Raw genomic sequence first — 14821 nt, forward strand, 5'->3', positions numbered from 1 at the left:
TTATATTGATAGTTTACAATGTCAATGTTGATTATCCTCGTATGTTGGGACTGTTGAATTGTGAAGAAATTTGTGTGGTGCAAGCTGCAGGGTTCACTTGATTGATGACCAAAATGTGAGTAGAACTTTCAGTATACCTGTTTTATTTTCAAAAGAGAAATGATTGATTTGATCATCATCTGTGTGTACATGTCATAGTTATTCTATATCTTTTGTTATTTTTGTTGGTGTTAAGCTGCCTATAATTGATAACTGATATTATAAATCTCAAATTTAAGTTGTGTGTACATGTCATAGTTCAATATCATTTGATAATTCTGTTGGTTTTTGGTAGCCTAAATATCATTGTTGTTAAAGTCGGCTGAGTCGGCCCACGTGTCGGTTTGAGGACTAGCTTGTCCCAAAGTCGCTCAAAAACGCCTAAAAAGTTGGATCAAAGTCAGCATGTGTCGTGTAGGTCAAGAATTTAAGATCACTTTTATGAAATGGGTTCTCTATATTTTATAGGTATTTCACCTTCGTTTTATGACTAAATAAAATGTTCATATTGGTACTCTTTTGATTTGCAATTAAATCGATTTATTTTTTAGTTTTGGCAAAAATAAGGAAAATTTTATAGCGAAAGCTCTTTCACTAGAAAATGAAAGAACTGAACAAGATACAAACAACCGAATCATGCGGACTTAGGACTAGAAAACAAACTCTAAAACCTAACGAGCGACAAGGTATCTACAACCAAGCCCTTTCGAGAGAGAAACAATCACGCCACCGAAACAAACTAAAGCAACCATACAAGAACATAAATCAAATTCATCACCCCCCCCCCCCCCCCCCCCCCCCCCCCCCCCCCCCCTCTCGAAACCTTCCTGAGATGCAACAATTTTTGCCGATCGTTACATGCGCTTGCGCTTGAAGGGGCAAGGTTACAAATACCGCCATTCATGTCCGAACAATGTTTCACTTCCGCCTTCAACAGTTACACTGTCAATGTTCATATAACTTAATACTTTGATCCAAAGCTTCGTCGTTCACTTTAACAGTTACACCAAGACCATCATCTTCCACACCAACAACCGTGACCTCGATGAACGATTCAACTTCTTCATCCTTGTCTTCCATATTATGTACAACATCTACTTCTTCTTTCTCCATTTCTGCATGTAGAGCTTTTTGAACCACTTCCACATGTCTCGTGTAAATCTCCACAAGTTAACCCTTTAGATGATTTATATGTTCCATGTTTCGTAACCATTATCGAGTTTCTTATACTGACACTTTACAATTTACAATGTCAAGGTCAATATTGATACTTTAGACTGTCAATGTTGATGATCCTGGTAATTAACAAAAGGATATGCTAAAACATATTTGAAAGGTCTGTGGCAATTGCCTGAATTATGGTTTTAATTTTCTGAAATATATATAGCTAGTACGGAGTACTATTTTTTCACCATATAGATGTATTCTATCCTCATATTTATTCTCAGTTTTTTTAATGAAAAGATAGACGAATCTATAAATAATACAGTATTCATTATTAAATTTAATTTAACAACAACATTACGCACATGCGACATCTACCCTAGAAATATTTAATTTAATTTAAGTGAAAAGAAAAAAAATTGTATTAAAATAAAAAATACATACTTTTTTGTTAAAACACTTTTCAGAGCATATTGAAATGGAAAAATTTAAAGGAAGGATAGACGAATTTATAAATAATAGTCATTAATTAATTTAATTTAACTGAAAAGGAAAAAAAAAATTAATAAAAAATACAAAGTTTTTGTTAAAACACTTTTCAGAGCATATTGAATTGGAAAAATACGTATTCATCATACTCGTATAAGAATATTATTATTAATCATCCTATTATACTATAACCAAGCTGTTATTTATTGTTAGCAACAATCTACAACAAAATATTTACTCAGGGGGTGTTTGGCTTAGCGATTTGAGGGTAATTTTTTAATTATTGCAATTGCAAGACGTGAATAATTTTTTTTCAGTGTTTGGGAAGAAAAAATTAAACTTGCTTTTCTGCGTTTTAATTGCCTCAAATCGCTGTTTTGAAACAGTGACATAGGCCTTACTGCAACCAAAACGCATTATCTATTTCTTGTCAATTTACTTAAGTACCCTCAAAGGCTCATGCCTTATGCTACGTGGCAATTTTACCCACTACATATTGCCACACCAAAAGCTTACTGCACCCATTAATTAATTTATTTTTTGTTTTATATTCTCTTTTAATAGTAAAATGTACATACACGTTTTTACTAATATATGTATGCCGTATGCTACTTAAATTACAAAATGTTTTATTACATATCGATATGTATATGTATATTTATTATTTAAAAGGAATACCCCTTTTAGTAATTTTACATGATAAGTTATCAAATAATCTGATATTCCAAACACTTAAAAAATCAATTATTTAATTATTGCGATATCAAACAACCTAATCAAATCCAAACACCATTAAACTAAATTACGTTTTGATACAGCTGATTATTTGATTATAATTATTTAAAACGCATAATCATTTTTCAAAGCGCTAAGCCAAACACCCCCTCAATCTTCTTGATCTCCTTCTTATGCGACACATACATACACATATGTATACTTTCTTACTTCATCGTAAATTATTACTCTTTTTTATATAATTTAGATCATAATTCTCTTATCATTGAAATTAAATTATTACTACGTACCAAGTAATATCACATATAATAAATAACAAACAATCTTCATTTCGTTTTCAAATACTAATAACAAAAATATTACTAAAAACTCGTTTTGACCTCTTTTCCGGCCAATTCAGTCGTAGTTACTTAAGCGTTTAATACTTGATATGAACAAATTTATGAATTCTACAACAAATGGTTTAAAAAAGTTGTGAGGTGTCACGTGTTCCAGCATCTTATTGTGGTATTGATTTGAGACGGTTTATGTAGGTGTATTGTTTAATTACCATAAGTTGAATAGTGGGATTCTCAATATTCAACTTGTTTAATAATTCGTTGAAGAGACTTCCGTTGATGGCCTTTGTGAGGATATCTGCTAGTTGGTCTTTTGATCCAACAAATGGAAGTGAGACGACTTCGGCTTCCAGTTTTTCCTTGATGAAGTGTCTATCGATTTTAACATGTTTTGTTCGATCATGTTGAACTGGGTTCTCTGAGATGGCGATTGCTGCTTCATTGTCACTCATGATCATGGTTGAGTCTTCTGGTGTCCGATCTCTATTAGTAACTTTCGGATCCATAATGCTTCTTGCACTCCTCGTGCTATCCATCTAACCTCTGCTTCGGCACTTGAAAGTGCCACAACTTTTTGCTTCTTGCTTCTCCAAGTAACTAGGTTTCCTCCGACTAATGTGAAATAGCCCGATGTGGATTTTCGATCTCCTTTTTCACCTCCCCAACCCGCATCTGAGTATATTTGGTTGTTTAGGTGACCTTTGTTTTTGAATATAAAGCCATGTCCGACTGTGCCTTTAAGAGTTTAAGGTATTTGATGATTCTCCGGACTGCTTCCATGTGATGTAATTGAGGTTGATGCATGAACTCGCTAACGACACCTACTGCATATGTCAGAGCGAGTATGAGAAAGATAAATAAGCTTTCCAATGATCTTTTGATATTGTCTTTTGATATTGTCCTCGATCTGCTAGTTTAGCTAACAAACCCATACTTTAGATAATTTTTCCCACAAAAACTTCAGATAATTTTTCTTCAAGCTCCAAAGGTTCCCCAGCAAAACTAACAAACCCAAACTTCTTACCAAGTTGCGATCTTTTCTGTGCAATGAAGATATCCACAACCTTCCCAAACTTACTGAACAATTGTTTGAGGAGTTCATGGCCCCATTTTTCTGGAAAGTTGGTAAAATAAAAATTAGTCACCGGCACACCGCTTGGAACCCTAAGTCTGAATTGATGATTCACCTTTGTTGTAGGTTGAGTTTTGTTTCTCCTCCTTGTGACCTTAACCCATTCGCCATAGCCATCGTCGCCTTCTTGATGTTTTGTGTGTCCTTCAGTAGAGAGAAAAGGACCATCCATCGCCGCCTTCCTACTTTTTTTTCCTTCCATATTCGTTGTTCATTATTCATTTTTAAAATGTCTCAAACTAATTGTTTACTTTTAAAATAGATAAGAATAAAGAGATAAAATCTATTTATACCCGTATTGTATGTATGTAAGATAAAAATATTGATAAAAAAATAAAGGTAAAACTGTAAAGTATAAAAAAGTATAATATAATAATGATAATAATTTTTATACTATATATGTCGAGTAAATTTGGATTATGATGAGATTCCATACCTTTTGACCCAAGAAAGAACTCAGGAACCATAAGCGCACATAAGACTGGTTGAAAAGGTACTTTATTTGAAAAATGATAATTTTTGTAAGTTTCCTAACAACTTCCTCATGAAAAGGACACAACGTGTTAAATCAAGTGACATTATTACTTTTGTAAGTTTCCAAGCAAATTCCTCATGTGGGTTCGGGTTCGGAACGTTCGTTGATGAAAGGGTTTTTTTCGAGGAGTTTAGAAAGTACTGTTTCAATTCTCCTCTGTCGGGTTCTATCACCGATGATGGAACCACTTTCTCCTTCAAGGCTTGTGCGGACAATGACGTTGACATAAACATCACCGGCCAAGGGGTTTGACTTGGTTTGTTAGTTTAATTGGATGTTTCCATTGTTAGATTTTTCTCTTTCTGGTTTACTGTCATCTTTGTAGTTTGTCAGGCGTACTATTTGTTGGCGCTCGGCTGGTCTCGGGTTTAGTTAATTGTTGTTCGGGGTATAATGAATGGTTTAGTTTACTGTTTTCGAGCCTTGTATCGTGTTTTTTTTTTCTCTTTCTGAGAAAAAGATTTGTTATGTAATATTCATTTTTTTTTAAAAAAAAAAAAAAAAGTTCCTCGTGGAAAGGTATTCCTTTTTTTTGGGAGAATCTAATACAAACCATATCTACTTGTTTACTCATCGGGTTTATTTATTTGGACCAGCACTGTTTGCTAATCGGACACCGTGCATTCTATTTTTTTTTTTTCTACAATAAAAATAAAAATACATTATTACCCTTATGTACTAAATCTCATGAGAGATTTGGTCGTTTTGGCCAAATTCCGAAAACCAACGACAACGCCAAAAAAAAAAAAAAAAAAAATCCCCCCAAACTTTGAACAATATGCAATTTCAAACCCCGAAAGAGGGGTGTGAACCGTCAAATCGCCAATTTAATTGATAAATTCCACCCAAATTTTTAACGGACATATCTCCTCGCTCGACGCGCGTTAAAATTTTCCGACGCCACCATTCAACTCGAAATAATCTTACGAACCTAACGCAACTAACTATACGCGAAACGGTCGTTTTTCAAAAAAACAGACCATTATGTATACTAGGTACTAACCTCGTGTATCTAAACACAACCGTAGCAAAACGATTTTTATGTCAGCTATGATATGCGACCCGAAAGACCCCGCGACATCGCGCGGGTCACTTTTACTAGTTGTCATCATTTTATAATTATCTAAAATTTAGTCACCACCCTCTTTCTTTATTATCACTCCAACCCAATACAGGAATCTTCAATTTCCTTTTGTCATTCATCACATTTTATAACTTCATCTGCCATTATTTTGAATCTCTTTCAACCACCACCACCGCCGCACTCCGTCGACCACTACCACCGCACCCCGGCTACGACCTCCATCACCACCTCCTCCACACCTCTGTCACCACCTACGCCACGCCTCCGTCACCACCTCCATCACAACTTCAGTCACCACCTCCGTCACCATATACAACCCTTTAAGCACTATGTACAAGTGTTTATGCAGAGTTAAGTTTCAAGTACTATATACAACTCTTAAGCATAACGTACAAGTACAAGTTTTAAGGACTATATACAACCCTTTAAGCACTATGTACAAGTGTTTATGCACACTGTACAATTTTTAAGAATAATGAAGGGGGAAATGGTGGAGGAGGAGAGAGGGGTCAGGTTTTTACACAGATGATGTGAGATGTTGATGAATAATAAGAAAAATGTCCAAATAGTAGGACTCTTAGTCATCTCATAAATCACTAATACCTTTTACATTTCACTAATGGTTATCCTCACTGAAATTTCGGAATCATCTTCATCTGGTAATCAAAAGTATGATGTTTTTCTAAGTTTTCGAGGTGCTGATACCCGTAATAACTTCACTGATCACCTCCAGAATGCCCTTGTGGGTGCTAATCTCAAAACCTTTTTGGACAACGAAGAGATTCATACCGGGTTATATTTGAAACCGGAATTAGAGGATGCTATCAAAGCATCCCGGGCTTCTGTTATCGTGTTGTCTAAGAATTATGCTTCGTCAACGTGGTGTCTAGATGAACTCGTATTGATCCTTGAGCAACATAAGACCTGCGGCCAGATTGTTATCCCGATCTTCTATCATGTGGAGCCCACTGATTTAAGGAAGCAACAAAATAGCTTCAAAGTTGCAATGGATGAGCATAAAAAGAAGATGGAAGCAGAGTCAGATTTGGGGAAAAAAAGTGTGTTAGCTAAAAAGATAGAAAAGTGGAAGGAAGCACTAACAAAAGTTGCTGATTTAAAAGGGCTTGATGCAAAGGACAGGTAACAACTTTTTTGAATTTTGAAGTTGTTAGTTCTCTAATCGATATTTACAACTAAATTTTTGGTTATCGTGTGTATATATATATATATATATATATATATATATATATATATATATATATATATATATATATATTGTGGAAGTATCAAATGACAACTTTTTTTGGGTGAAAATCATGGGACCCCGTTGTCGAGCAAAAATGGGCACGGTCGAGCAAAAATGGGCATGTTCGAGCATTTAAGTGTTCTACAAGTTTTTGTAGAACATCATGTAGAACAAGCTAGAACATGATGTTCTACATCAATTTTCTTCAAATTAGCTTTAGGGTTAGAATTTAGGGTTTAGGGTTTAGATTTATGGTGTAGATTGAGTTTTTAACACGAACGATTTAGAGTTTAAGGTTTAGAGTTTAGGATTTAGGGTTTTGTCTCTGAACCCACAACCCTAAACAATAAACTTTAAATCGAGCTAAATTTGAAAGAAAAAAAAAATTTTGAATTCAAACATACGCTCGAATAACACGATAATTGTTATATATTACTTCTTCGAGCGTTTTCCCCGCCAAAATAAAAACATTTATCACAAAGTGTCTTTATTAAATGTTCATATTTTCATCCAATCTATAATCTTCGTGCACAAAGTTTTTTCAAAAAAAGAAAAAAAAAATTGCTTCCCCCGATTAGTTACTTCCCCCTTCATGCTACCACTATATATATATATATATATATATATATATATATATATATATATATATATATATTAAAAGGATCCCTAGAGAACTAGAGTATGTAGAGAACCCATAGAACTCATAGATTGAACTTCAATCTATGTGGAGATTGAGCTTCAATCTATGAAAAAAACAAAAGTCGATCTGAAAAAAAAAAAAAAAAAAAAAAAAAAATCTGCAAAAAAAAAACAGTCAATCTGCACAGGGAAAAAAAAAGTCTGACTCAATCTGCACAAAAAAAAATCAATCTGCCCAGAAAAAAAAAGTCGATCTGAAAAAAAAAAAAATTGCAAAAAAAAAAAAACGCAGATTGACTCAATCTGCACAAAAAAAAAGTCAATCTGCACAGAAAAACAGTCAATCTGCAAAAAAAAAAAAAAGGCAAAAAAACGTCAATCTTCACAAAAAAAAAGTCAATCTGCATAGAAAAAAAAGTCAATCTGCAAAAAAAAGTCAATCTGCATAGAAAAAAAAAGTCAATCTGCACACAAAAAAAAAGTCAATCTGCACAGAAAAAAAAGTCAATCTGCAAAAAAAAAAAAAAAAAAAAAAAAAAAAAAAAAAAAAAATTCTGCAGCTGATTGACTCAATCTGCACGAGTTCCATGGGTTCTCTACTACCTTTGGTTCTCCATGGATCCTCACCCTATATATATATATATATATATATATATATATATATATATATAAGAGATAACTTCTAACTATACAACGCAATGATATAGGAGATAATACAATAACTATCCAAGATACACGGATGATCTTGTTTCCCTAATAGTTGCCTCTTTTACTATTTACTACTTTTTTCAGGCCAGAAGTGAAGTTTATAAAAGAAATCATCGAGGACATCTACCGCAAATTAGATGGAACTATAAGTAGTTCTCTGCCACTACTTGTTGGGATGGATGATTCCATTGATTTCTTAACTTCATGGTTGAAAGATGTTTCCTCACATAGGGTTGACATTCTTACTATTTCCGGCATGAGTGGGATCGGAAAGACATCTGTAGCAAATCACGTCTACAAGTTACATCGTCATAAATTTGACGCAAGTTGCTTTCTTGAAAAAATCAGTTTGAGTTGTGCTCAATTTAATGGAATGCTTGGTTTACAGAAACAGCTTCTTGGCAGCGTTCTTAAAACAAGTCCAGTTCATGTTGATCGTGTTTCTGATTACACCTCACATATTGAAAGTGCATTATCCCGTAAAAAGGTATTTCTAGTTCTTGATGATATTGATAATGTCAATCAGTTAAATGAGTTACTAGGAAACAAAGATCATCATCCAGGAAGCAAAATCATAATAACAGCCAAGAACGCCTCGTTCACAGAGCGTTATGCACTATTTAACCTGCAAGTTAAGCCTAAGACAATAGAGCACAAGCCTATAGAGCACAGACTTGAAAGGTTAGATGAAGATGCATCGCAAAAACTTCTATTTCTTCATGCATTCAAGTGTGAAGAACCCAAAGTTGGCTATATGGAGGTTTCAAAAGATGTTGTGAAGTATTGTGGAGGACATCCGATGGCTCTTAAATTATTGGGAAACTATCTGCATCAAAAAAGTGTTGCTTACTGGGAAGCATGCATTAATGGGCTAAAAAAAGGGGAAGAAGAAGCTCTTTTTGATATAAAGGATATCTTGAAAAAGATCTTCGACAAGTTGCACAAAAATGACAAGGAATTATTTAAGTATATTGCTTGTTTTTTTGTTGGAATGAAGAGAGATATTACTGAAACAATATTAAATGCATGTGATTTAAACGCCACAATTGGGATAAGTCATCTCATTGACAGATGTCTTCTTGATATTGGAAGGAATGCCGAGTTAACGATGCATTCATTAATTCATGAGATGGGAATACATGTCGTAGATGATGAATCTGAGAATCCCGAGGAGCGTAGTAGATTATGGCGTCATACAGATTCATACAAAGTGTTGAAAAACAAGACGGTACGTAAAAGGCCATACATGCTTTTATATATAAATACTAGTATTGAAAATTATTTTGATTTTTTTATCATGTACGTATGTAACACTTATATTAATTATATACATTTTTTTTGTTCCATTATTCTTAGGGTACGGAAAATATCAAAGGCCTCAGCCTTGACATTAATATAATTCAAAAAGGAAAGTTACACAAATCATTATTTAAGCTGGAAACAGATGCATTAAGTAGGATGGATAAGCTAATGCTACTACAACTTAACAATGTGCAACTTGAAGGGTCTTATGAAAAATTTCCTAAGAAATTAAGATGGTTGTGCATGCAATGGTTCCCTTTAGAGTCTCTACCTTCAGGCTTTCCAATGAAGAAACTAGTTGCTCTTGACTTGTCTTATAGCAGTATCACATCTTTCAACATGTGTTCTATTAATCCACAGCCACCTGTAAGAAGTTAGAGTGATACACAATTTTAATTTAAAAGTTTTCTCATGTTGAATCACTCTAGTAGTTTTACTTATTATTTATACACATTCTTGCAGTTGCTTGGATCATTAAAGATCCTTGATGTGAGTTTCTGCAAACAGCTTCGTAGTTTGGGTGATTTTTCCAAATTTTATAAACTCGAGAGGTTAACGGCTACATATTGCATAAGTTTGATTGAGATTTGTGAATCAATTGAGCTATGTTCTGAGCTTGTCTTCCTTGATCTAAGTTACTGCACCAAGCTTGAAAAGCTTCTGTTAAAAAAGTTGGAGAAGGTTAAAACACTAGTGCTAGATGGTTGTATTTTTGGTGAGTCTCAAATTGAGAGTAGGGATATGGATTCACTAGAGATGCTCAACCTTAATAACATTAGTGTAAACTCACAAACATCTTCGTCTTCCATTGTGCTGGCTACACGACGAAACTTGAACTTCTTTGAAGTTTCTTTTCCATATTCATTAGTAACGTTGTCACTGAAAAATAACAATTTAACTAATGAATCATTTCCCGTAGACTTGAGTAGCCTATCTATGTTGAAGGAATTACATTTAGACATGAATCCAATTGTTTCAATGCCGAGTTGTGTGAGTACCCTTCCTAGGCTTAAAATACTTGGTATGATTGCGTGTTTCAAGCTGACATCAGTCAAACATCCTCCACCTACCTTAACAGGTCTTAGGACTGAAGCTTGTCAAGTGTTGAAAAAAGTTGTGTTTAATCCAGAAATGACCCCAATGTTGTTTAGTATGACTAGTTGTTATCCTTCAAGTTCTTTGCCCATGGTAATTGAAGGTGCACTAAAAGTCCAGCCAATGGAGGATGTTGAAAAAAGAGTATTATGTGCTTTGAGGTGGAGTAATTTAGATTACACTATATACAAGTGCACGATGTACTACGAATTTGGGATATTCAGCACAATATATGAAGGTAAAGAGATGCCGAATTGGATTAGTGATATAAGGGAGAATGGGCCATCAATATCATTTACCATCCCTTCATCTCCTAACAAAAACCTAACAGGATTGAACATGTGTTGTGTTCTGTTTACCGATCCAGATATAAAGTTAAAGATGCCAATGATCAAAATTAGTAATATAACAAGGAACTGCACTTGGATGTACATTCATTATATGGGTCCACATACCTTTCTACCTGGGGAGTATTCAATATATATAAGCCACTGGATGTTTACAAAGAATGACATGGAACCTGGTGACCACGTCACTATTAACATGTTAACATGGAGAGTTGATGGGGAAGATCCTACACTGGAGTGTGGGATAAGTTTTGTGTATGATGATGGAAGTATTAAGGAAGAAGAAGAAGAACATGATGATGATGATGATGATGATGATGATGATGGTGCGTTGGGTTATTACAAATCATGGAATCATATAATTGGCGGTGATCTCTCCCATTTTCAGTTAACCACCGGAGAGTATGTGCTATATTCTAACCGTTTTCACTACAATTCCCAACAGATACCTGCAACTCTTCATCCTGATATTCGTCATTTATTTGCAAGCAACGCCAAATATATAGGTATATTTCATTTTTATTAAATTAATATCTATTTATTGTCTTGTATTTAAAAAGTAAAAAAGAAGAAGAAAGATATGATTCATCTCATTATTTTACTTGTGTCCTGAGCCAACAGCTAATGATGAATCTATTTTTGTATATACTATTTTTTTACATTAGATCAAGAAGTGTTGTTTAAGGCTTTCTCCCCCAAGAAGTCCAACTTACATGATCCAGCGATTGAGGTACGATTTCTAACATCCAAACACTTCAATTCTCTCTAAATAATATCTCAAAGGATTGCATAGACAAACAAAACCGAAATATGTTTAAATCAAATTTTATAAATTGCAAAGCGGGTCGAATACTCAAGTTAATCCAAAAAAAGTTTTTACTTTGCAAATGATGTTACGGAATAAAAGGAGTTAGCAACTTCAAAAGCATTGCATTGTTGGAGAGTAGAGTTATGTTGCAATAGGTAATTTCATGTAATTTTTTTTTTTTTTTTTTTTTGAATTTGGGGTCATCATCCAATTCATAGCTAATTGTTTGTGTAGTTGAAAGATTAGTTAATTTTGAAGTCAATTTTCACTTTGAAGCAAATTCTTTGTTACCTTATAACATGCAGATTAAGTGCTCGATGAAATGTGTTACTGAACCTTTGTATGATGAAATTCTTCGAATATTTTATAAATTGTGAACATATTATTCCAGAAAATACGCAGTTTTAGCATAATATTTTGTATTGCTTACTAAAATTCTATTTGCTCCAAAACTTATTGCAACTTTTTTAGCAGTCTTTATACACGAGAATGAATGAATTGATTGATGGAGTGGTACTTGATGATATTTTCAGGTGACAGAAAATGAAATAAAAGAGAGTGGGACGAGCACAAGTGAAGGTGTACAAAGAACAAACAAACCAGATGCTCGGCATACAGAGGAATCGTCCACAACAAACATGATATTTGAAACATCTACTCACCATCCATGTCATTTTTTTGGGCTTGCAAAACAAGCATTTCTTAAATGCTTAGGAATAGATTAATCAACCCCAAGACACCACAAAAAAAGAAGATTCAAAATTTATCCCATCTCCTTATGAAATTGTATAGACCGTTTCCATCGTTTGTTGATCCCTTTTGATCAGGCCATTTGATTTTGATTCTAGATGTCACATGGTGACAATCACTTTGAACTTGATTGTGGTTGCATTTGATTATTAGATGGTTAGAATTACTAGGTCACGTTGACTATTTATGTTGTGAAAGTTGTTAGAACATACTCTAGTAAATTGAAATGTATGATTCAAGGGACAAGGTCTGATATGATCAATCAGTAAAAACAATTTTCGGGCATATTAAATTGTTTGAAAGGCAGTTTTTGTGACCATATTTTTGATCGATCGATGTGTCTTACTGTTCAACTACTATAATGTTTTTCAGGCTCTTATATGCAATAATCCAAACATTTAAGGTATGATTTAAATATCAAAGTTGGTCCCTAAAGTTTTGAAGTTTTATATCTTTAATTCTCAACTTTTGTAAATTTTTCACCCAATGTCCTTAATGTTTATTATTCAATATTTTCACTTGAAACTTTTCCGAAGTCTTTCTATCATTTTATTCACTGAAGTATTGATATATAAAGTTTAGTAGATGACTTCCTTTGTCCATTAGACTTATTTAGTGAGTACGGAAACACTCGTTTTGAGAAGTATTTGTGGGGTAGTCAGGAACATATAACTATTATGGGCCAACGACGTTATATTTTATCTTCCACATTTTTGTTGATAACGCTTTGTGGAGTGAATTTGTTTTGGATTATTGTTACCATAGATGCACAAATCGGATAAAAAACCGGATTCGGACAAACAAAAAACCGGATTTTTTTGTCCGGATTTTTCGGAACCGGTTCCGGATCCGGTTCCGGTTCTCGGCGTCGGATTTTTTTCGGATTTTTTTCCGGAACCGGTTCTTTTTCGGATCTCGATCGGATTTTTTCGGATTTTTCTTGGACTAGGATTCGATTTTGCGAATTATATTTTTACCGGTTCTATTTTTTTTTTAACGTTTGACAACAATAATATAATCGGTATAAAGAAAAGTTATAACGCTCAAGTGCTCAACACAATAGATAATATAAATAACAATATTCGAACAATACAATTATATAAATAACACTTTTATTCGAACGATATAATTCGACCACTCAAAGAAAAGGCCGATTCGGAAGCTACGGTTGAAGCTTGAACGGTAAATAAGTCACGAGCCATAATGCTTAATATTGGATATGTGTCTTGTTTTGTTTCCCACCATTTTAAAATGTCAAGGTTGTTAAATTGTTCTTCACTCATGTTTAGTGCAAAAGCCTAACCAAGTGCCATGACAATCTTTAACAAAAGCCTTATAGTTATGATGTCGTGCGTTGCTCGTACGATAAATCGTTACTAATAATCTTCTAAATTTTTCTTTTAATGAAGAACAAAAAGTTAAACAATCTTGAACTCCCAAGTTTGTAAAAACTTTATCGATTAAATTATATTCTTCTAAAGTGTCTTGTAACGCTTTTTTTATATTATTACCGTTATGTGGATAACCAAATATTCAAAAATCGAACCATCGGCCCGCATTGTTTGTTGTCTCGGGTCTTGCCTTGCACTACAACTTTTGTCAAGATGTTTTCTTAACGTTGTATTACCCGAAACACCCATGAACTTCATACATTGTGTACAACGAGCTTTTTCCGCACCATCCTTCATTACACACAACTCGAATTCGGACCAAACGTCCCCTTTTCGCTTTGTTTCTTTTTTGTAATCAATATCGGCCGTAGTGTAGCCTTGTGAAGATGTTCCAACGGAAGCGGAACCGGAAACGGAAGCTTGTGAATTATCCATTATGGGATAATTAGACTAGAGATTAGAGAATATTTAGTGATTTAGAAATAAATATGAGAATGTTTGTTGGTGCATTTTCAACCAAGGCATTACCATGTATTTATAATGGACTTTGTGGGGTTAAAATGGTAAAAAAAAAAACTCAAAAAACTGCAAAAAAAAAAAAAAAAAAAATTTGAAAAACCGGATCGGATCCGGATCCGGATCCAAACCGGATCGGATAAAATCCGGTTTATATCCGGAAAAAATCCGGTTTTCTTGAAAAACTGGATCCGGGTGGAACCGGATCGGATCTCGGATCCGGATCCGGTTTTTGCTGTGTCCGGTTTTGCTTGGATCCGGTTCCGGATCGGGTCACTGGATCGGATCTGGATCCGGTTTTTTTGCCCATCTATAATTGTTACGCAATCACAGGATTCTACATTTGTCATTCTTGGTGACTAATTGAAGTACTTATTGATATGTGTGGGATCGTTAGTTGTGGGATGGAAGTCTCTATTATATGTCTATAATGTTTGAGTCTGTTAAAATGTTAATGTTTTTCTAGACTAATCTAGAATTATCTAGTGAGGTTAGATATTAAT

The 14821-nt window shown here is 34.1% G+C and overlaps 1 protein-coding gene across 1 annotated transcript; it reads left to right on the forward strand.

The window, feature by feature from the left end:
* Positions 1-6134: 6134 nt before the first annotated feature.
* On the forward strand, positions 6135-12386 carry LOC139874943 (disease resistance protein RUN1-like). The gene is made up of 6 exons (XM_071862332.1): positions 6135-6656; positions 8194-9337; positions 9466-9777; positions 9874-11122; positions 11519-11583; positions 12195-12386. Exons 1-6 carry the CDS (start codon positions 6136-6138, stop codon positions 12384-12386), a joined length of 3483 nt encoding a protein of 1160 aa, XP_071718433.1. The 5' UTR covers position 6135.
* Positions 12387-14821: the final 2435 nt, after the last annotated feature.

The sequence above is a fragment of the Rutidosis leptorrhynchoides genome, chromosome 11, assembly GCF_046630445.1.
Source record: "Rutidosis leptorrhynchoides isolate AG116_Rl617_1_P2 chromosome 11, CSIRO_AGI_Rlap_v1, whole genome shotgun sequence".
Taxonomy (NCBI): Eukaryota; Viridiplantae; Streptophyta; class Magnoliopsida; order Asterales; family Asteraceae; genus Rutidosis; species Rutidosis leptorrhynchoides.